Below are 20,806 nucleotides of genomic sequence, written 5' to 3'. Positions count from 1 at the left end.
TAGGTCCTTTCTCTTCTCTTCCTCTTTTGTTCTCTTCCAATATAAAATTTTAAAAATTAAATTAAAAAGAAAAGAAATTGCCAATTTTGTTTATTAAGGCTGTTGGCCTGAGGATGCTTCTGCAGATCTGGCCGGGGAAACAGGGATATTGTGGATCACCCGCTGATCAGCAGATCAGGTCCTGATATGAAGTGAGCAGGACAGACCCTCCCCAAGGGCAAACCCTCCAGTGGGACTGTCTGGTGGTTGGAGCAGTGTTCCAGGTTTTAGGGAGGTGCTTGTGCCCAGAGAGAGAGGGAATATGCATCTAGAAATGGCCATATGACCTACACCTTCCCTCCTTCGGATCTTGAAAAGGCTGATTCTTGGAGGCTTGACTAATGTGTTGTTTTTCATTGAGGTGAAATTCACATAGCAGTACTAGCCATTTTTAATTCCTTGGTATTCAGTACATTTGGGATGTGTTCAGCTATCACCTTTATCTAGTTCCAAAACATTAAGTAACCACTCACCATTGCCTGCTCTCCCAGCCCCCTCAGTCCTTGGCAACCACCAGTCTGCTTTCAGACTGTGGACTGGCTTGTTTTGGACATTTCATATCAATGGAATTCATACAATACAGGGTCTTTTGTATCTGGATTCTTTGACTCAGCATGATGTTTTTGAGGCCCCACTGGAGTGTGAGTTAGTGCTTCATTTTTATGGCAGAATAATATTCCATTCTATGGATATATCATATATTGTTTATTCATTCCCTGATGGACATTTGGGTTGTTTCCACCTTTTGGCTAATTGTGAATATTGCTTCTGTGAACATGTATCTGAGTACTGGTTGTCCAGTGCTTTTGGTATATACCTAGGAGTGGAATTGCTAGCTTTTATGGTAATTCTATGTCTTAACTTTTTGAGGAGTCATCAAACTATTTTGCTCAGTGTCTGTACTGTTTTACATTCTCACTAGCAATGTACAGTGGTTCCAGTTTCTCACAGTCTCACCAACACTTTTTAAATAAATCAACCCAGTTCTTTTCTTTAAAGATTTATTTATTTATAGCTGCACTGGCCTTATTGCTGCGTGTGGGCTTTCTCCAGTTGCAGAGGGTGGGGGCTCCTCCGTTGTTGCCAGGCACGGGCTCTAGGGACATGGGCTTCACCAGTTGCAGCTCATTGGCTTAGCAGCTATGGTGTCCAGGCTTACTTGTCCTGCAGGGTGTGGGATCTTCCTGGACCAGGGATCAAACCCATGTCCCCCTGCATTGGCAGGCTGATTCTTTACCACTAAGCCACCAGGGAAGCCCACCAACACTTAACTGTTTTCCGTTTTTTTCATTCTTATCATCCTCCTGGATGTGAAGTGGTATCTCATTGCGGTTTGATTTGCATTTTTCTAATCTTCTTTGGAGAAATGTCTTTTCAAACTCTGCCTGTTATTTAATTGGGCTGTCTTCTTGTTGTCTAGTTGTAAGTGTTCTTTATTCTGATACTAGACCCTTATCAGATATATGATTTGCAAACACTTTCTTGCATTCTGTTGTTTTTATTTCACTTTCCTGACAATGTCCTTTGATGCACAAATATTCTAAATTTTGGCAAAGTCTGATTTGTCTATTTTTACTTTTGTTGATCATGCTTTTGATATCAAACCTGATCACTGTATTTTATTTTTAATTTAATTTTTATTTTAAATTGGAATGTAGTTGATTTACAATGTTGTGTTCGTTTCAGGTGTAAGCAAAGTGAATCAGTTATGTACACACATACACATATATATATTCATTCCTTTTCAGATTCTTTCCCCATATAGGTTATTACAGAATGTTGTTCTCTGTGCTATAGAGTAGGTCCTTGTTGATTATCTATTATATATATAATAGTGTGTATATGTTAATCCCAAACTCCTAATTTATCCCTTCCCAACTCCCCTTTCCCCTTTGGTAACCATAAGTTTGTTTTCTGAGTCTGTGAGGCTGTTTCTATCTTGTGAATAAGTTCATTTGTATCATATTTTAGAATCCACATATAAGTGACATCATATGGCAATTGTATGTATCTGACTTACTGTATATGATAATCTCTAATTGCATCCATGTTGCCACAAATAGCATTATTTCATTCTTTTTTATGGCTCAGTAATAGCCCATCATAGGTATGTACCACATCTTCTTTATCCATTCTTCTGTGGATGGACATTTAAGATGGACATTTTGATATCAGATCTGATCACTGTATTTTAAACTGCAACCACCAACCTCCTTGCCTGCTTTTTCTCTCTGTGGCATTCACCCTACAGTACTGTATGCCTCTTCCCCACAAGGGCAGAAATTTCTGCCAGTTTTACTCTCAGCTGTGACCCTGTGCCCAGGACCTGGCACACAGTAGGTGCTAGATTGATATTTGTCCAGTGAAGGTTGGAGGTGAGATGGAGGAAGAGCATCTGCATTTTCCTTACGGAGTCATCTGCTGGGTTTTCATGGCGGTGAAACTCCTCTGTATGAAGCTATGTTGGTAGATCCATGTCATCATACGCTTGCTCAGACTCACAGAATGTACGACACCAAGCGTGAACCATAGTGTAAGCTAAGGGCTTTGGATGATAGTGATACGTCAGTGTCGGTTCATCACGGGTGGCAGGTGCACCACTCCGGTGGGGGACGTTCATAACAGGGCAGGCTGTGCCTATGTGGGGGCAGGGGACACGTGGGAAATCCCTGTATCTTCCACTCAATTGTGCGTTGAATCGAAACAAAGCTGGAAAGATTTTCCTTAACTCTGTGATACTCCCTTTGAATATATGATTTTAGCCACCATCATAGCAAACTGCATCGTCCTCGCCCTGGAGCAACACCTACCTGATGATGACAAGACTCCGATGTCTGAACGACTGGTGAGTGGTGTCTCCCCGCCGGGGTCTCTGCTTTGGGGGCAAACTGATGTGCCTGTGGGATCTGAGAGCAGACTGGGCTCTTAGTCTTGTCTCCAAGAACCAGATCCTGGGCCCCCTGCCTGTTGTTGTTTAGCTGCTAAGTCCTGTCCAACTCTTTTGCGACCCCATAAACTGGAACCCACCAGGCTTCTCTGTCCATGGGATTTCCCAGGCCAGAATATTGGAGTGGGTTACCATTTCCTTCTCCAGGGGGTCTTCCCAACCTAGGGATCAAACCCGTGTCTTCTGCATTGCAGGAGGATTCTTTACCACTGAGCCACCATGAAAGCCCTGGGGAACCTAAATTTCATGAATACCAATAATCTGGGGAGAGAGAAGTCCTCGCTGCCCATCCTCCACTCTCGCCCCCCAGCAGACCTTTTGTTAATCTGGACAGGGATGGAGGGGTTACATTGTCCATGAGAAGTCACATTCAGAACAAAATTTTGGGGAATTCTCTGGCAATTGGGTGGTTAGGACTTGATGCTTTCACTATCAGGGCCCAGGTTCAGTCCCTGGATGGGGAACTAAGATCCTGCAAGTCTGGTGGCACAGCCAAAAGAATTTAAATAAATAAATAAGTTTTTAAAAAAGAAAAACAAACAAAAAATTCTTGTGAAAAATATTAACCATACATAAATACATGGAGAACAGTACCATGAACCCCTCATGAACTCCTCATCCAGAGACAACAAATATCAAGATTTTGCCTCACTTCATGTTTCCTTTCGTTTTTTATTTCCTTGGTTTGTTTTTCTTGGCCAAAGTATGTTAGGGCAAATCTCAGGCAATACGTCAATTCACTGCCATATACTTAAGTCTGCATTGCTCAAAATATGGGCACTTTCTGGGACTTCCCTGGCAGTCCAGTGGTTAGTACTTAGTGCTTTCAATGCCATGGCCTGGGTTCAAACCCTAGTTGAAGAACTAAGATCCCGCAAGGCACATAGAGTGGCCAAAAAAGATGCTTTCTTACATCACCCCAGTGACATGTTGACATCCAACATGCCAGCGGTTCCTGGGAATCATCAAAAACCCAGCCAGTAATCAAATATCCACAATTACATCAGAAGTGGCATCTTACAGGTTGTTTTGTTTGAACCAAGATCCATACATGGTCTAGATTTGATGTTAAGGCTTGTAATCTAAGGCAGTTATCTTCCCTCCTGCCATTGACTCTGCAGAAACCAGTCCAGTTGCCCTAAGGAATGTCCCACATTCTGACTTTTGCGTGATTGCTTGCTTGCTGCTGCTAAGTCGCTTCAGTAGTGTCCGACTCTGTGCAACCCCATAGACAGCAGCCCACCAGGCTCTGCTGTCCCTGGGATTCTCCAGGCAAGAACACTGGAGTGGGTTGCCATTGCCTTCTCCATTGTGTGAAAGTGAAAAGTGAAAGTCAAGTCGCTCAGTCGTGTCTGACTTGTAGTGACCCCATGGACTGCAGCCTACTAGGCTCCTCCATCTATGGGATTTTCTAGGCAACAGTACTGGAGTGGCTTGCCATTGCCTTCTCTGGATTGCTTGCTTAGGGTATCATTTAGCTGGTTTCTCTTTCCCCAGGTTTACTATACATGAATATCAGCTCTGGAGTCAAAATCCAGTCAAAATCCAGTTTGATCTGGTGGAACTCTGCAGAGCTGTAAAGTAGCACTAAGTTCTCTCTTGATCCCAAGCCATCCCCCATCCCCCTGGTTTGCCTCCTGGCATTCTGACAACCCCAAGAAGGAGACCTCGCTCCTTCCCATCACCATTTCAAAGCCAGCTTTCAAAACTCAAGTGTAGGGAGAGAGAGATTTTAGAAGTCATTCCTTCCTAATCCACATAATATTGATGATCTCAAGGCTCTTACATGTTAATAGCTATGTATTGGGCTTCCAAGGTGGTGCTGCAGAAGAGCCTGCCTGCCAGTGCAGGAGACGTGGGTTTGATTCCTGGGTCGGTCAGTATTCTTGCCTGGGAAATCTCATGGACAGAGGAGCCTGGTGGGCTATAGTCCATGGGGTCACAAAGAGTCAGACACAACCCAGCACACATGCATGCGGTTATGTATTATAATGTGTTTCCTAAAAATAGATAACTAGTCCAGAAAAACAATGACTTAAAACTTTTTTGTTTGTTTTTGCTTAAGATCAGGCTAAGTAAAAAGAGTTTGTTGAAGGAATAGTAAGCAAATAGTAGTAGCGATGGTGAGCTGGTATGGGAAAGCTCCTGGAGGCAGAATGAAAAGGACTGAAGCTTGAGAAGCATTGTCATTAACAGATGAGGGAGACCGCAATCGAGAGGCTCTGATGGAACAAAGCTTATAGCTTAATTCCAAGTACTAATACTATAGAGTGTCAGCTGGAAGCCAGGCCTGGCCGGAGGTCTGGCAGGGAGCTGGGAGCTGGAACATCAGCCATTTATCAGCCAGTGCAGAAGTATTCATTCCAATATTTTCTCAGCCTGAACTGCTGTACTGGTGCATATACCAGCTTAGAATCATCGCAAGTGTCAGATGCGGGGGCTTGGAAGTGAGGTCAGTGCACAGGGACCAACCCCAGGGTCCTGGATGATGTATGTGACAAGTAAACATTCTAAACCGACGCTTTCTTGTGGAACTTTCTACAGTGATGGAAATATCCAACATCTGCACTGTCCAATATGTTAGCCACCGGAAATGGGACTGGTGTGACAGCAGAACTGAGTCTTTCGCTTTATTTCACTTAAATTTATTCTTTATTATATATTTATTATTCTTGGCTGTGCTGGGTCTTCGTTGCTCTGCCTGGGCTTTCTCTCGTGGCAGTGAGTGGGGGCTACTCTTCATTGCAGTGCACAGGCTTTTCATAGCAGAGGCTTCTCTTGTAGAGCAAGGCTCCAGGTGCATAGGCATCGTAGTTGTGGCACTCAGGCTTAGTTGCCCCATGGCATAGGGGATCTTCCCCAATCAAGGATCGAACCCGTGTCCCCTGCATTGGCAGGCAGATTCCCAACCACTGAACCACCAGGAAATCCCTTCATTTCAATGTAAATAGTCACACATGGCTGCCTAAGTAGTGTGTAAAGTTGGCCAAATGGAAAGGAGTCGTCTTCTCCATGCTTCTGTTTTTCTCGCAGTAGCCTTTGGACAAGGTTACTCCAGGCAGGATGCAGTGAGGTGCTGTGAGGGCTGGAAAGTCTGGAGAGGTGAGGGGAAGTGGGTAGAGATTCTGAGTGGGTGGTTCCCTGTTCATGCCGCCCTCTGTCCAGCCAAAGACACTAATCTTACCTTCTCCCCCTTCCAGGATGACACAGAACCATACTTCATTGGAATTTTTTGTTTCGAGGCTGGAATTAAAATCATCGCCCTTGGATTTGCCTTCCATAAAGGCTCTTACTTGAGGAACGGCTGGAATGTGATGGACTTTGTGGTGGTGCTAACAGGGTAAGTGGCCTGTGCTGTGTTTCTTAGAATTATCTAAAAGGATGAGAACTCTGGAAACATAAGGATTGGTGGCATCCGGGCTGGGCTCAGAAATGCTGAGCCCCCATGTTCTTCAGTGTGCTTCTGCCCTCTTACCCAACCCCCCTCACCTCCTCATCTCGGCTGGAGATCATGGCAGATGCTTTCTGTTACAATTAGAATAATAGCTTATTAGAATTGACTGCTTCCAAAGTGCTTTACGTGCATTCTCTCATTTAATCCTCACAACAATCCAATGAATTAGGAAACATTAATATTCCCATGTGAGCGCTGAAGAATCTGAGGCATAGAAGGAACTTGCTCGCGATCACCCAGCTAGTAAGTGATGGAGCTGGGATTTGAACCTGAGATGATATCATTCCAGAACTCAAGTTTGTAACTGTTGCGCACACGTGGTCCTTTTGCTTTGCTTGGGCGAATACCTTGCCTTTATTTTAAATTGGTAAATGCTTTTTGAGGACTTCAGGGTGCGAGAGATTGTGGTGGGATTATGGAGAAAACCAGTTGAAGTAAGGTCAGTCAGTGCCTCTGAGGAGGTTTCAGATCTGATACAATGAACCACAGGTAAAAGGTAAAAGATAAAAGGTGAAGGTGTATACTCTATCCACCTTGTATAAGGTAACTCTAGCTACTATAACGGCAACAACAAAATCCAAAACTAGGTAATGACTTAAACACAACAGAAGTTTTATTTCTTGCTCGTTGAAAGATCAAAACGGTTGTTTCTCATTGGCAGGCTTCTCTCCTCTGCACAGTGATTGAGGGACTCAGGCCCTCAATATACATTGTGGTTCCCTATTGTTGACTCACAGATTGGGTCTGCTTGTATACAGGAAATCATGGAAGAGACATGAACGTGGATGGTGATGCTTGGGGCAGGGAGGCGGTTGTAGAGTCCTGGCTGGAACCTGGCTCATAACCTCTTTCACTCATATAGACTTCTGCTCAAATTCGGGCATATGCCCATACACAGCTCAGGGAAGCTGGGAAACACCACACTGTGCTTAGAAGGAAATGGAAATGGATTTGGTGGATACTTAGCCAGTCTCCATTACTGACCCCAAAGCCCTTTATCCAGTCCTAGTATAGACTTTACCACTTTGTGATGATTTCAGACTCCTTTGCTTACCCACTTTTCCCCTCCGAGCTAAGTCTATTTCTTCTCTCCCAAGAGCCCTATTCACGGGGAGACATTCCTCATAGCTCTCCTATATGAGAGCCCAGTTTTCCTCTATGGGATTATAATCCTCTATGGGATCATTTTTTGGGGGTGCTCCAAAATTACTGCAGATGGTGATTGCAGCCATGAAATTAAAAGACACTTACCCCTTGGAAAGAAAGTTATGACCAACCTAGACAGCATATTAAAAAGCAGAGACATTACTTTGTCAACAAAGGTCCATCTAGTCAAGGCTATGGTTTTTCCAGTGGTCATGTATGGATGTGAGAGTTGGACTATAAAGAAAGCTGAGAGCCAAAGAATTGATGCTTTTGAACTGTGGTGTTGGAGAAGACTCTTGAGAGTCCCTTGGACTGCAAGGAGATCCAACCAGTCCATCCCAAAGGAAATCAGTCCTAAGTGTTCATTGGAAGGACTGATGTTGAAGTTGAAACTCCAGTACTTTGGCCACCTGATGCGAAGAGCTGACTCATTTGAAAAGACCCTGATGCTGGGAAGATTGAAGGTGGGAGGAGAAGGGGACGACAGAGGATGAGATGGCTGGATGGCATCACCGACACAGTGGACATGGGTTTGGGTGGACTCCGGGAGTTGGTGATGGACAGGAAGGCAGTTCATGGGGTCGCAAAGTCGGACATGACTGAGCGACTAAACTGAACTGAACTGATGGGATCATTTCTGTGTGGAAATCACAGTTCTCTCTGTTGTTTAGTCACTAAGTCGTGTCCAGCTCTTTGTGACCCCATGGACTGTAGCCCACCAGGCTCCTCTGTCCATGGGATTTCCCAGGCAAGAATACTGGAGTGGGTTGCCACTTCCTTCTCCAAGTTTTCTTCCATGGGGTTCTATTTCTCCTCTGGGCCCTGCTGCTGCTCCAGGTCCTTTCTCTCTTGGCAGACGTCATGGGTCTTAGTGACCATGCTGTGTTGGCTGGCCTCTCATAATTCAGGTTTTAAATGTATCTGTTGTTTCAAAGCAACGTTGCTTCTCACAGAAGGAGCTGTGTCAGTTGGGCTATTTTGGTAGAGGCTTTCAGGTTTGAGTGGTCTTTTATGAGGGCTGCTGCTGCTAAGTCGCTTCAGTCGTGTCCGACTCTGTGCGACCCCATAGATGGCAGCCCACCAGGCTCCCCCGTCCCTGGGATTCTCCAGGCAAAAACAGTGGAGTGGGTTGCCATTTCCTTCTCCAATGCATGAAAGTGAAAAGTGAAAGTGAAGTCGCTTAGTCGTGTCCGACTCCTAGCGACCCCATGGACTGCAGCCTACCAGGCTCCTCTGTCCATGGGATTTTCCAGGCAAGAGTACTGGAGTGGGGTGCCATTGCCTTTTCCTTTTATGAGGGCTAGCCCTAGTGTTTTCTGACAGGGGCTCTGCTGTGCCCATGGTCCTTTGCCTCATGACCTTGGAAGGTTCCTTGGACGTATCATGGCATCAAGTACTTTTCTCTTTGCTTACTAGGAAACTTGTGTGTGCAGCAGCTCAGTGGTTGACTTTGTTGTTGATGTTTAAAAATGTATTATAAGAAAAGGTGTGATAGAAATAATCATTTCTAAAAAGGTATAATAGAATAATTCTAAAAGAAGTGGAGAATCATATAACAAATGCCTGTGTAACAAATTCTAAAAGAAGTCAAGAATCGTATAGCAAATCATATAACAAATATTCATTGAATGAATATTTGCATATTGAATGCAGATTTGAATATTGAATGCAAATATTGAATGAACAATATTCATTCAATGAATATTTATTGGGCAACTACTATATGCTCTGGAACACAGCAGGGGTCAAAACAGACAAAAATCCCTCCTCTTGTAGTGCTGACATTCTAGTGGTGAAGAAAGACAAGATGCATGAATGAATACAATATCTGGTGTGTTAGATGTTGATGAGATATTTTTAGAGAAAAAATAAAGCAGAGAAGGGATGGGTCGTATTATGGGCAGGACGGCTAGAAGTCAGGGAAGACTAGCATCTGGGAGGTGGTATTTGAATGAAAACCTGGAGGAAGTGAGTGAATAAGCCATGAGCCGAAGGAGGAGAGTGCCAGGCAGAGAGAGCAGCAAGCGCCAAGGGCTGGAGGTTGAGCTGCGTCTGGTGGGTTTGATGAACAGTGACGAGGCCAGCGTGCCTGGAGCAGAGCGGGTGAGGGGAAAAGTGGGGGAGGTGATGGGGCAAACTGCATCGAAATGAAACCTTTACATGATTAAGAATTTGATATTCCATTTAAACACTACTTGTTCAAGTAGATTAACCTTTATACAGATTCAACAGTACATCATTTGATTTTCTTTTATCTTTTCCTTTTTTTCTTCAATCAGTAACTTTAGGAAGATCTAGTAAAAAGGTCTTATCCATATTTCACTGAAGGTTCTTTTTGACTAAGGAAACAGTATATTTCAACTGTCCTTGAAAGCACAGGAAGTTGCAGTAAAATATACAACCAATAAAAGTAAACATATTGGTGACCAAAAAAAAGCAAAACCTTTATGTATAGCATAGAGAACTCTACTCAATACTCTGTAATGACCCATGTGGGAAAAGAATTTAAAAAGAGTGGATGTGTGTATATGCAAAGCTAATTCACTTTGCTCTATACCTGAAACCAACACAGCATTGTAAATCAGCTGTACTCCAATAATAACTTTTTTCTTAAAAATGCAACCGTTTTAATACGGTGTAAGCCCCTGTATTCCCTTTCCTGGCCCCATTCTTTTCTGTCCATCCAGAAGCACTTTCCTGAATTTTGTGCTTATCATTTCCATTTATGTATTTACACTTTTATATAAGAATATAAGAAATATGTGATACTTACGTTACAGTTAATTAGATAAGCATGTAAGAAGTATGAGCTTAATCTGCTTGACAAGAATGGTCCCATCCATCCGTTTTCGCTGCTTCATGGTATTCTGTGGTATGAACATTCTACCATGTATTTATACATTTGGGTTGTTTCCAGCTTTGTGCTATTTTGAACAAAGCTGTCCCCTTGTTCTTGTGAGTGCATTTCTCTAGGGCATATGCCCAGGAGTGGAATTGCTGAGTTGTATGCTCTATGCATTCCCAGCTTCACTAGGTCCTGCCAAATTGCTCTGCAAAGTGGTTGTACCAACTTATGCTCCCTGGGGGCTGACTTCTACTGCCAGAGGCTGGCTTGACCTTGATGGGTGGAAGAAGCCTTCAAAACCCCTGGTTTCTGTAACATGGTTCTTGAAACACCTAGGGAAGCTCATATACTGTGGAGCATATAGTAAGTCTCAATAAGTGATTTGTGAGTTGAAAGGCAGGGCTTCCTTGGTGGCTCACATAGTCAGGAAACTGCCTGCAATGCAGAAGACCCAGGTTTGGTCCCTGAGTCGGGAAAATCCTCTGGAGAAGGGAATGGCACCCTGCTCCAGTATTCTTGTGTGGAGAATTCCATGGACAGAGGAGCCTGGCAGGCTACAGTCCATGGGGTCGCCAAGAGTCAGACACGACTGAGCGACTAAGACACACACACACACACACACACAAGTTGGAAGGCAGCCTTGATAGGTCAGTCTGCTGCCTGGATGTTTCTATCTACTACTCAGTTTCAACAAGGTGATCTTTTTTCCTCGGTTCCCTGATATTTGATGAGCCTCTAGAGGAGAAGGTCTTCCTCTGGGGCAGATTGGTCCTAAGGATGCAAGCTCGTAGTTGGAATTAATGGGATCCATGAGCCATCTGAAATTTCATGCCAAAATTGTGTGTGTGTGTGTGTATTTTCCTGGTCTGTAGTTTTCATCAGAGTCTCAGTGGGGTCCTGATTTGAATGCTACAAGGAGCCCCTGCTGTGGATTCTATTCATTTCTTAACCCCCTCTCCTTTCTTTATTTGTCTTCTTTTTTCCTTTCTCTTGCTTTCGTCTTCTCCAGTAATCAACCCTTCTTTCTTACTGTCTGGTGGTTCTGTCTCCTTCAGATCGGGCACATAGCTCAAATTTTATTACTTCAAATTCCAAGGGGCTGTTGAGTCTCCTCTTGGGTTATAAGCCAGGAACAGAGAGAGAAGACTTTAGTGTCCCTGCACGCCTAGACTTCTGTGCAATGTCAGCGATGGGGAAAATGCAATAAACTCTTAATTTTGTGTTCTTGGGGGAAGGGGACTCAAGTGTATTAATTTGACATTGAAACAAAGATGACTTGAATGTGCGCTTTCTGATTAAAGCATTGTGTTCTCATATTTCAAAGCAATCTGCAGCATTAAAATACCATTCACTTTTCATGGATTACCAATGTTTTGGCCATCTTTTGGTGTGACATTTGGTGAAAAAGATCTTATCCATGGATTTTTGTGTGCTCTGTGTAGCTCAAAGCCTCAGAGACATTTTAACTTTGTAGTTGATCAACCCTATTTATAGCATCCTCCACTTGTATTTGAAATTTGATCATTAAACTGAAAATGTATAAGAGGAAGATTTGAGAAGCTTGGCTATATTTCTGAGATAACAGAGTTCTTACTGTAGTGTTCAAATATATGTATACATCAAAGAAGTCAAATAATACACTTGTGCATGTTAAGAAAAGAGATTGCAAATGCTGCCAGGGTAGGAGCGAAGATGATTGTTTTTTTAATTCATGGGCTTAGCCCTGTACCTGACATATAGTTGGTGATCAGTAAAATAAATGTTTGCCAAGCTGGAAGGTGGTAACATTTCTGATAATCAGAGTGTTCTAGAAAAATCTGTTTTTGCTGTTTAGTCGTTAAGTCATGTCCAACTCATTTGTGACCCCATGGACTGAGCCCCACCAGGCTCCTCTGTCCATTGGGTTTCCCAGGCAAGAATACTGGAGTAGGTTGCCATTTGCTTCTCCAAGAGATCTTCATGACCCGTGGATTGAACCCATGTCTCCTGTATTGGCAGATGGATTCTTTACCACTGAGCCACCTGAGAAGCCCTCTGGGAAATTTACCAAGCTATTTAAGGAGATGGGGACCATTGCTTTGATATAAATAGTTGAATAGTCCAGGAGTCTAGATACCCGGATACCCAGATACCCCGTTCAGATACCCTGACATCAGCTAAGGCAGACAAGGGGCAGTTGAGTAGGTCTTGACCTGCTTTCATATTTTGTGACTATAAAAAAACAAAGGTTCCTTTTTTGAAAGGTCCTATGAACCACCCCAGGCTTTGGGCAGTTTTGTGTTAAGGACGGAAGTGAGGAAAAGACTCAAGTACTTGGAGACCAGCAGGAAAGGATGTTGACTTTGTTTTCATAGCATCATTGAATGTTAGGACTCAGTGGACTCTGGCGGGCCCAACCCCTTTATTTTACTCACAGGGAGTAAATTCACAGAGGGGAGAAGTAATTTGCCCAAAGTCACGTGGAGATGGTGGGTAATCAGAAGTCTTCCAGAATCAGAAGGTATGTTCATGTCAAGGAGTCTTGGTGTCCCAGTTTGGAGGTCAGTGGGGGTGGTATAGATAACTAATGCCTCCCCTTGGATTCCACCATCAGAGCTTTGCCTTCTCTTTCCCTCATCTCCCCAAATACCCAGCCTGTGATCCCTTTCTAGAGAAATAGGGAGCCTCAGAGAGTTAATTCCAATTTCCCATTTTTTTCCTTAAATAGTTGAAGAAACTGAGGACCAGAAGGGCCAAAGTAACTTGGCTAGAGTCACACACCTCTCACGTTCTCTTCCTTTTTTGACTAATTAAACAGCCCATGTAGTTGTTCCTCAGCCTCTGCTGCATTGCCTGCAAATGAAAACAGCATTCCAGACAACAACAATAAAGCACAACTAGCATTCTGACTCACGGGACCAACTCATGGCTCCTCTAAACGCCAGCAGCATTTTATTTTAATGTCTCTTTGCATTAATCCGCACCCCACCCCCCAGCAGAGGATCAGTCACTCACCCCTGGTACCAGAAAGATTCCCCACTGTGGCACAAATGCTTTTTATCGTTCAGAGAGTTTTGCTGTTGAGAGAGCATCGATCTTTTTAGTGTTCAGAGCATTTGGTTGTCATGATATTTGCTGAACCATGTTCCATCAAGAATCGCTTCACTTCCTAGCAGCAGGAGCTTGTTTGTCCATCTTGGAGCGACAGTGATGATAATGATGCTGGCTGCCGTGATTTTTATTCTCATCATTTATTGAGCACTTACTGTGTGCTGGCACTTTATTAACAATTTCATGTTTGTTATCACTTTTCACTTTCACAAGACCTTTCTTTAGAGGTGAATTTGAGGCTCAGAGAGATCAAGCTACTTAAAAAGGGTCCCACAGTTAGTAAATGGCAGATTAGGATCTCAGCTGCCCTGCTAAGACACATCCCTAAGGCTAGGATATCCCTGGGTCAGATTAAGTTCAGACAAAGAGCTATATTCAGCCCAGTATCCTTATGAACATAATACTTGTTATTAAGAACAGTGATAATATCAACACTCTAGAACATGATATACTGTATATATATAAATATATGCTCAGTTAATTCTTACAACCCTCTGAGTTAAGTACCATTGTTATCCCCACTTCGCAGACGAAGAAACTGAGGCTCAAAGGACTTCAACAACTTGCCCAAATTCACCTACCTCAAAATAGTGCTTCCAGGATTTGAACTCAGGCAGATATGGATCCAGAATCCATTTTTCTTGAGTCCATTTTCCCTTATGTCTAGTTTTTCAGGGAAGTCAGCAGGCAGTCCTTCATTTTCTCCCTCATCTTGGGCTCCATGGTGGCAGGAAAGAACTGGGCAACGTAGGTTTCCAAAAATGGGAAATTGGCATAGTCTACATAGCTAAGACCTGGGCCTCAAAGTCAGGGGGCGGGCTGACTGCCACTGATGAGCTTGAGAATGTGAGTTGATCTCTCTGAACCTTGGTTTTCTCACCTGGAAAATATGAGTAATGAGAGTGTCTACCTCTTAGAGCTGTGGTAGGGAATTGTTGTTTAGTCACTAAGTTGTGTCCAACTCTTTTGTGATTCCATGGACTGTAGCCTGCCAGATTCCTCTGTCCATGGGATTTCCCCAGGTGAAAATACTGGGAAGAGTTATCATTTCCTCCTCCAGGGGACCGTCCCAACTCAGGAATGGAACCTGCACCTCCTGCTTAGCAGGCAGATTCTTTAACCCTGAGTCACCTGGGAATAGAGGAGGCAAAATAAGTGGCAGATACTGTGACCTGCGCCCCTGAAGGTGTTCTAGTGCTTCATAAATGGGAGTTGGTGAACTGAAGGACAAGTTAAAACAGATTCTTTTGGTGGAGTGTGGTTGTTGCTGCACATGTCCCACTCTTCATTAGTTCATCTCACCTCTGGGTTTACCAGCAACTGTAGTGGGCAGTTCCTATGCAGCTCACCTCTTTGCACCTCCAGCACTCTCATCTTTCTGCATCTCTGATGCAGAGTCTTCTCCAGAATCATAGGAGTTTGTTCAGCCCATATGACAGACATTGGACACCATCCAGGAGCAGCCCTCAACCAATGAGCAAGGATGCTGATGTATAAATACCCTCGCTTTCCCATTGTTCAGTGAGAAAACTCAGAGGTTTGTTCTACAGCCTCTTAAAGAGTCTTAGCAGGATTGAATTCCAGTTGCTCACATTGAAACCTATTCATTGGTACACATGTTACCAACTTTTTGCTTCACTCTCTTGTAATTCCTTGGCCTCTCAAAAATCCTTGTCTTGGATCTCCTTTCAGGGAATCCCAAATCAACACAAAGAGTAATGGCCAGACACCCAATGGGTTAGAGATTTCAGCACCCAGGACAGCACCCAGCACACTTGCTTGTCTAAAAGCGTCCTCCATTCTCGCTCTGCCCCCGCCTGGGGTGGGGCAGGATTGAGAGAAGGCCAGATGGCCAGGTGACGTTGTTCTGTGCTGAGCTTCTTGGCCATTTTCCCTGTGTGGCTGGAGAAGACCTTGCCATCTATCTCTCTGCAGGTTTGGGGGCTGATAGAGGTCTTGTCCTCTTGAATTGCTGTGACAAATGCCAGCCGGCCTCTGAAGAAGCATCTGGTCACTGCTTCTATAGTTTTCAGGGCTGATGACTGCTCTGTTCTCACCAAGGCAGGGAGACAGCTGTCCTGCGGGCAGAGGAAATCTCAGTGGAACGGGAAGCAAGTGGGTGCCTGGGGCCAAGGTGGAGGCTGCCAGCTGAAAAGACACTGTGCTTTGATTTATGCCGGAAGGAACTATGGGACCTAACGATGCTGTGTTGTGACAGAGGTTGTAGAAGCTGGACAGCCTCTCCTCTCTCCAAAAACCTGGGCCTGATCCAGAGACAAAAGGCTGTCACCTTCAGTGGGATTGTGTAGTAGAAGGATGAAGCTGAGAACTTGGGACGGGGGAGAGGAAATCGAGGAGGGGGGGGGTCATTTAAGAAAAACAAAGAACCCATTTTCATGACTTCTCTGGTTATATTCAGCCCTTTGGCTATCTCATCCAACTTTAAGAGTTTAAATACTCCTTCTAGGGACGTCCCTGGTGGTTCAGTGGCTAAGACTGTGTTCCCTAGTCAGGGAACTAGATCCCACATGCTGCAACTAAGATCTGGCACATCCAAATAAATAAAAATTTTAAAGTATTTTAACATAAATAAATACATACTCCTTCTATGTTGCTGTTTCCCAAACTTACATCTCCAACCTGGACCTCTCTCAAAATCCCACTTTGGAGGAGGAGTTCACCATCCAAAACTAAGATTCTGATCATCCAATATTGTCCCTCCATCTCTTCCCCTGACAGTGAACAGCAGCTCTGTCCTTCCAGGAGCTCTGACCAACAATCTTGATGCCTCCTAGCATGGACATGGCAGTAATGTTTGACTCTTTGTGACCCCCATGGACTGGAGCCCACCATGTTCCTCTGTCCATGGGATTTCTCAGGTAAGAATACTGGAATGGGTTGCCTTTCCCTTCTGTAGGGGCATCTTCCTGACGCAGGGATCGAACCCAAGTCTCCTCCATCGTAGGCAGATTCTTTACCATCTGAGCCACCAGGGAAGCCCCCAATTCTATAGGCTCCACCTTGAACATGCATTCAGTACTTATTCTGCCTCTGCTGTCTCCACCCTGGGCTGGGCCGTCATCATCTCGTGCCTGGCTTGTTAGAGCAGTGTCTACCCAGGGCTCTCTGCTTCTCCCCTCCTTCCCCACAGTCTGTTATCAACACAAGCAGCCAGAAGGATCCTTTTAACACCTAAATTAGATCAAATCACTTTTCTGCTCACTTTTCTACTTTGGCTTCTCCACTGAGTGAACCATCCCTCCTGTGGTTCACTCATTGAAGAAGCCAGAGTCCTCAGCCTGGCCCACAAGGACCTACCTGCATCACCTTGCAACCTCATCACTCCCTATTCTCCTTCTCACTCACTTGGCTTCAGTTGCACCAGGCTCCTGTTCTTACTGTTCCCTGAACACTTCAGGCAAGTTTGAAAACTCAGGGCTTTTGCACTTCTAGTTCTTCTGCCTGGTATGCCCTTTCCCCAAATGTCTGCTCTATCCATTCCCTCATCTTCAAGACTTTACTCCAGGGTTCGCTGACCCCTTACTTACAATTTTAACATTCCCAACGCTTTCTGTCCTCTTTCATTTATTGATTTTTCCCCCACATACTTGGCACTTTCTGACAAGTTGAACACTTTACCTATTTATTTTTTGCCCATCTTCTTCACTAGGTCAAACACCATGAGGCAGGGATTTCATTTCTTCTGCTCAAGGTTGTATTCCCCAGTGCCTGGAGTAGTGCCTGGCACAATAAGTGTTCAATAAATGTTTCTGAATGAATGAACCAATCAATGGTACTTATGACCTACCACTGTTAAGGGAAGTTTCATTGAAAAATAAACTGATCCAGAGGTCGAGAAATCCCTACCTGAATTCTCATGCATGTTGGCTGGTCTAGATGAAGTGGTGCAGTTTTGGAGGGCTGTAGCCATGAAATTAAAAGACGCTTACTCCTTGGAAGGAAAGTTATGACCAACCTAGATAGCATATTCAAAAGCAGAGACATTACTTTGCCAACAAAGGCCCATCTAGTCAAGGCTATGGTTTTTCTTGTGGTCATGTATGGATATGAGAGTTGGACTGTGAAGAAGGCTGAGTGCCGAAGAATTGATGCTTTTGAACTGTGGTGTTGGAGAAGACTCTTGAGAGTCCCTTGGACTGCAAGGAGATCCAACCAGTCCATTCTGAAGGAGATCAGCCCTGGGATTTCTTTGGAAGGAATGATGCTAAAGCTGAAACTCCAGTACTTTGGCCACCTCATGTGAAGAGTTGACTCATTGGAAAAGACTCTGATGCTGGGAGGGATTGGGGGCAGGAGGAGAAGGGGATGACAGAGGATGAGATGGCTGGATGGCATCACTGACTCGATGGACGTGAGTCTGAGTGAACTCCGGGAGTTGGTGATGGACAGGGAGGCCTGGCGTGCTGTGATTCATGGGGTCGCAAAGATTCAGACATGACTGAGCAACTGAACTGAACTGAGGAGTGTCAACTTAATTAATTGCTGCATGTACTGGGGGCTGGAATATACCTACACCTGCTTGTGGTCCTACTCCAAGAGTTATGGCATATCTTTTGTGTCATAGCTCTGAATGGACTAAAACTCCATTGAAATCAGCTTCGTTAGCTACCTTGCATCAATAAAGTGGTATAAGTATGAACAGATTTGTGCAGAAGGGGGAGAGCCTGCTCAAGGGTGTGTTCTCAGGCTTACTGTGTGTGGTTTTACACAGAACCAGGCAGCTGGAGTACATTTTCTTTTTTAAAAAAATTTCTTATTTATTTTGGCTGGGCTGGGTCTTTTTCGCTGTGCGAGGGCTTTCGAGTGAGTGGGGGCTACTTTTTCATTGTGGTGTGTGGGTTTCTCATTGTAGTGGCTTCTCTACAATGTAGAAGAACACTAAAGGGAACGATAGGAAGAATTGACCTCGCTCTTCAAGTGTTATATTCTTCCTTTTTCTTTTTATATATGTGCTAATTCCATATTGATGATTGCACACAGGCTTCAGTACTTGCAGCTCTTGGGCCCCAGAGCACGGGTTTAGTAGTTGTGACGCTCAGGCTTAGTTGCGCCGCAGCCTGTGGGCTCTTCCTACACCAGGGACTGAATCTGTCCCCTGCATTGGCAGGTGGATTCTTATCCACTGTACCACCGGGGAAGTCCTGGAGTACATTTTCTTTCTTTTTATTTTATTTATTAAAAAAAATTTTTTTTAGGAGTACATTTTCTAAGTGTGTAATTCACCTATGTGTAAATCTCTTTTGGAGACATCATGACTAACGAGTATCAAATACTTTGCTCCCAAGAGTGCCTTCAGCCTTATGAAGCTTTGATTTCAGAAGTCAAGTTTTTTTAGGTGGTCCTGAAGGGACATAGACTGTGGGTTGTTTTGTTTTCACTGCTCACGGGCACATTTGGAGACCACCCACAGAATTTCAGGACATGAAACTCTGGCATCAGGGACAGAGGCAGGAAGGAAACCCAAGATTCTTAAGTCTTGCTCTGGGCATGAAAATGTGGCTGGTGCTATTTCTTTTGCTTCATGTTGGTATTCTAGAGATTATGGGATATTAATAAGATTTAACTGACAGAAGGGATCAGACTGGGAGGTCTTCATAAACTAAACTGAGGAGTTTATACTGGTAGGAAGTAGCCTGGATGTTTTCAAAGAAGAAACTGCAAACCGTGTAGCAGAATCACATCTTATGCAAATTTGACTTTCACAAAATCATCGATATGTAATTAGCACATATATAAAAAGAAAAAGGAAGAATATAGTAATTAATTAGTGGGGTCATTTCTCCCAATCATTCCATTTAGTGAACTTTTTCCAAAGAGTCAGCTGAAACCACTCATAGATCCCAGTACATCAGTTTGGAATGCTTTTTTTCTGTAACAGTAGAGACAACTTTCACATTAGAGGCTTTTGTCACCTGACTTAGAAATCCACAAGTCAGTGGACCAGGACTAGTGAATAGCTCAGTGATGTTCTTCTACCTTCCTCAGGGTGTTGTATTTTTACTTCAGGCTTTCTTGCCTCAAGGTTGCAAAGTGGCTGTCATGTCTCCTTCTCTCACAGCTTCATCCAAAATTAGAAATATAATGGCAGAAAGAGAAAACTTCCATTGGAGGCTTTTTCTCTTTTTAATCCAGGAAATCTTCCCCAGAAGGTCCCAGCAGGCTTCCCCGTACATCTTATTGGTCATAACTGGGTCACATGACCATTTCTAGCTTCAGGAAAGACCAGAAACATGAATCCCTAGCACTTTTGCTATTTTATGGGGGACTGGCTCTGGCTGTGACAGTTAGCAGTGTCAGATGTGGCATGCTATTCTAATTCTTTTGTATCACACATTATATACACTTATTACTGCTCAGGTTTAACCACACAAAACCACGTGTACTGTACTTTATGGATGATTTAAGACTTTTTCAAATGTATTTTTGGAGTATATACAATTTTTCCTTTGTGCACTGACTTCAGAACCCTAACTCTCCCATGTAAGACAAAATATCAGTTTGAAGATGTGGGTTCAAACCCTGACTCTGCCACTTAGATACGTGACTCGGGGAAATGACTTATTCCACTTAGTCCTTATTTTACTTATTTGTTAAGCGAGGCTCGTCTTAACACCTCTTGGGGCTGAGGTGAAGATTTGTTGTTGTTCAGTTGCTTAGTCGTGTCCAGATCTTTGCAACCTCACTTAGAGATAGCACGCCGGGCTCCTCTGTCCTCCACTATCTCCTGGAGTTTGCTTAGATTCATGTCCATTACTTGGTAAAGATTAGATGGGATAATTCTTAGTCCATAATAGAGTCTCAGCAAAATACAGTCAAGAGGAAGAGGGAGAAGGGGGAGGAGGTAGAGAAAGAGGAAAAGGGCAGAAGAGGAGGAGGTTCCTGACTGTGATGGACTAAGTCCCTTGAGATGATTCTAAGTCTGGGATGATTTGGGACTCACTTAGAATACTGGCAATAGGAAGGAAAGGATGGACTTAAGGTCTGTTTCACCAGGAAAAAGAACATTCCAGAACATGACTATCAACTATTTTAAAAATTTTTTCAGTTGAAATATAGCTGATTTACAGTGTTGTGACTGTTGAATTCTTATTTATTTATTTTGGGCTATGCTAGGTCTTCATTCCTTCACTCGGGCTTTCCTCTAGTTGCAGTGAGCAGGGGCGACCCTAGTTGCAGTGTGTGGGCTTCTCATTGTGGGGGCTTCTCGTTGTGGAGCTTGGGCTCTAGGCCCATGGGCTTCAGTAGTTGTGGTGCGTGGGCTCAG

General features: G+C 43.9%; 1 protein-coding gene across 8 annotated transcripts in view; it reads left to right on the top strand.

The window, feature by feature from the left end:
- The window catches only part of CACNA1A (calcium voltage-gated channel subunit alpha1 A), a 255,543-nt gene that overhangs the window by 45,803 nt on the left and 188,934 nt on the right, over positions 1–20,806 (top strand). For all 8 annotated transcript variants that reach the window (XM_044948208.2, XM_044948206.2, XM_044948210.2 and 5 more), the window contains exons 2-3: positions 2,779–2,884; positions 6,187–6,326. In XM_044948208.2, the coding sequence (XP_044804143.2) occupies positions 2,779–2,884; positions 6,187–6,326 (246 nt within the window). The remainder of the gene's footprint in view (positions 1–2,778; positions 2,885–6,186; positions 6,327–20,806) is intronic.

Source organism: Bubalus bubalis, chromosome 9 (genome assembly GCF_019923935.1).
Source record: "Bubalus bubalis isolate 160015118507 breed Murrah chromosome 9, NDDB_SH_1, whole genome shotgun sequence".
NCBI lineage: Eukaryota > Metazoa > Chordata > Mammalia > Artiodactyla > Bovidae > Bubalus > Bubalus bubalis.
This window is presented reverse-complemented; position numbering and strand designations above follow the sequence as displayed.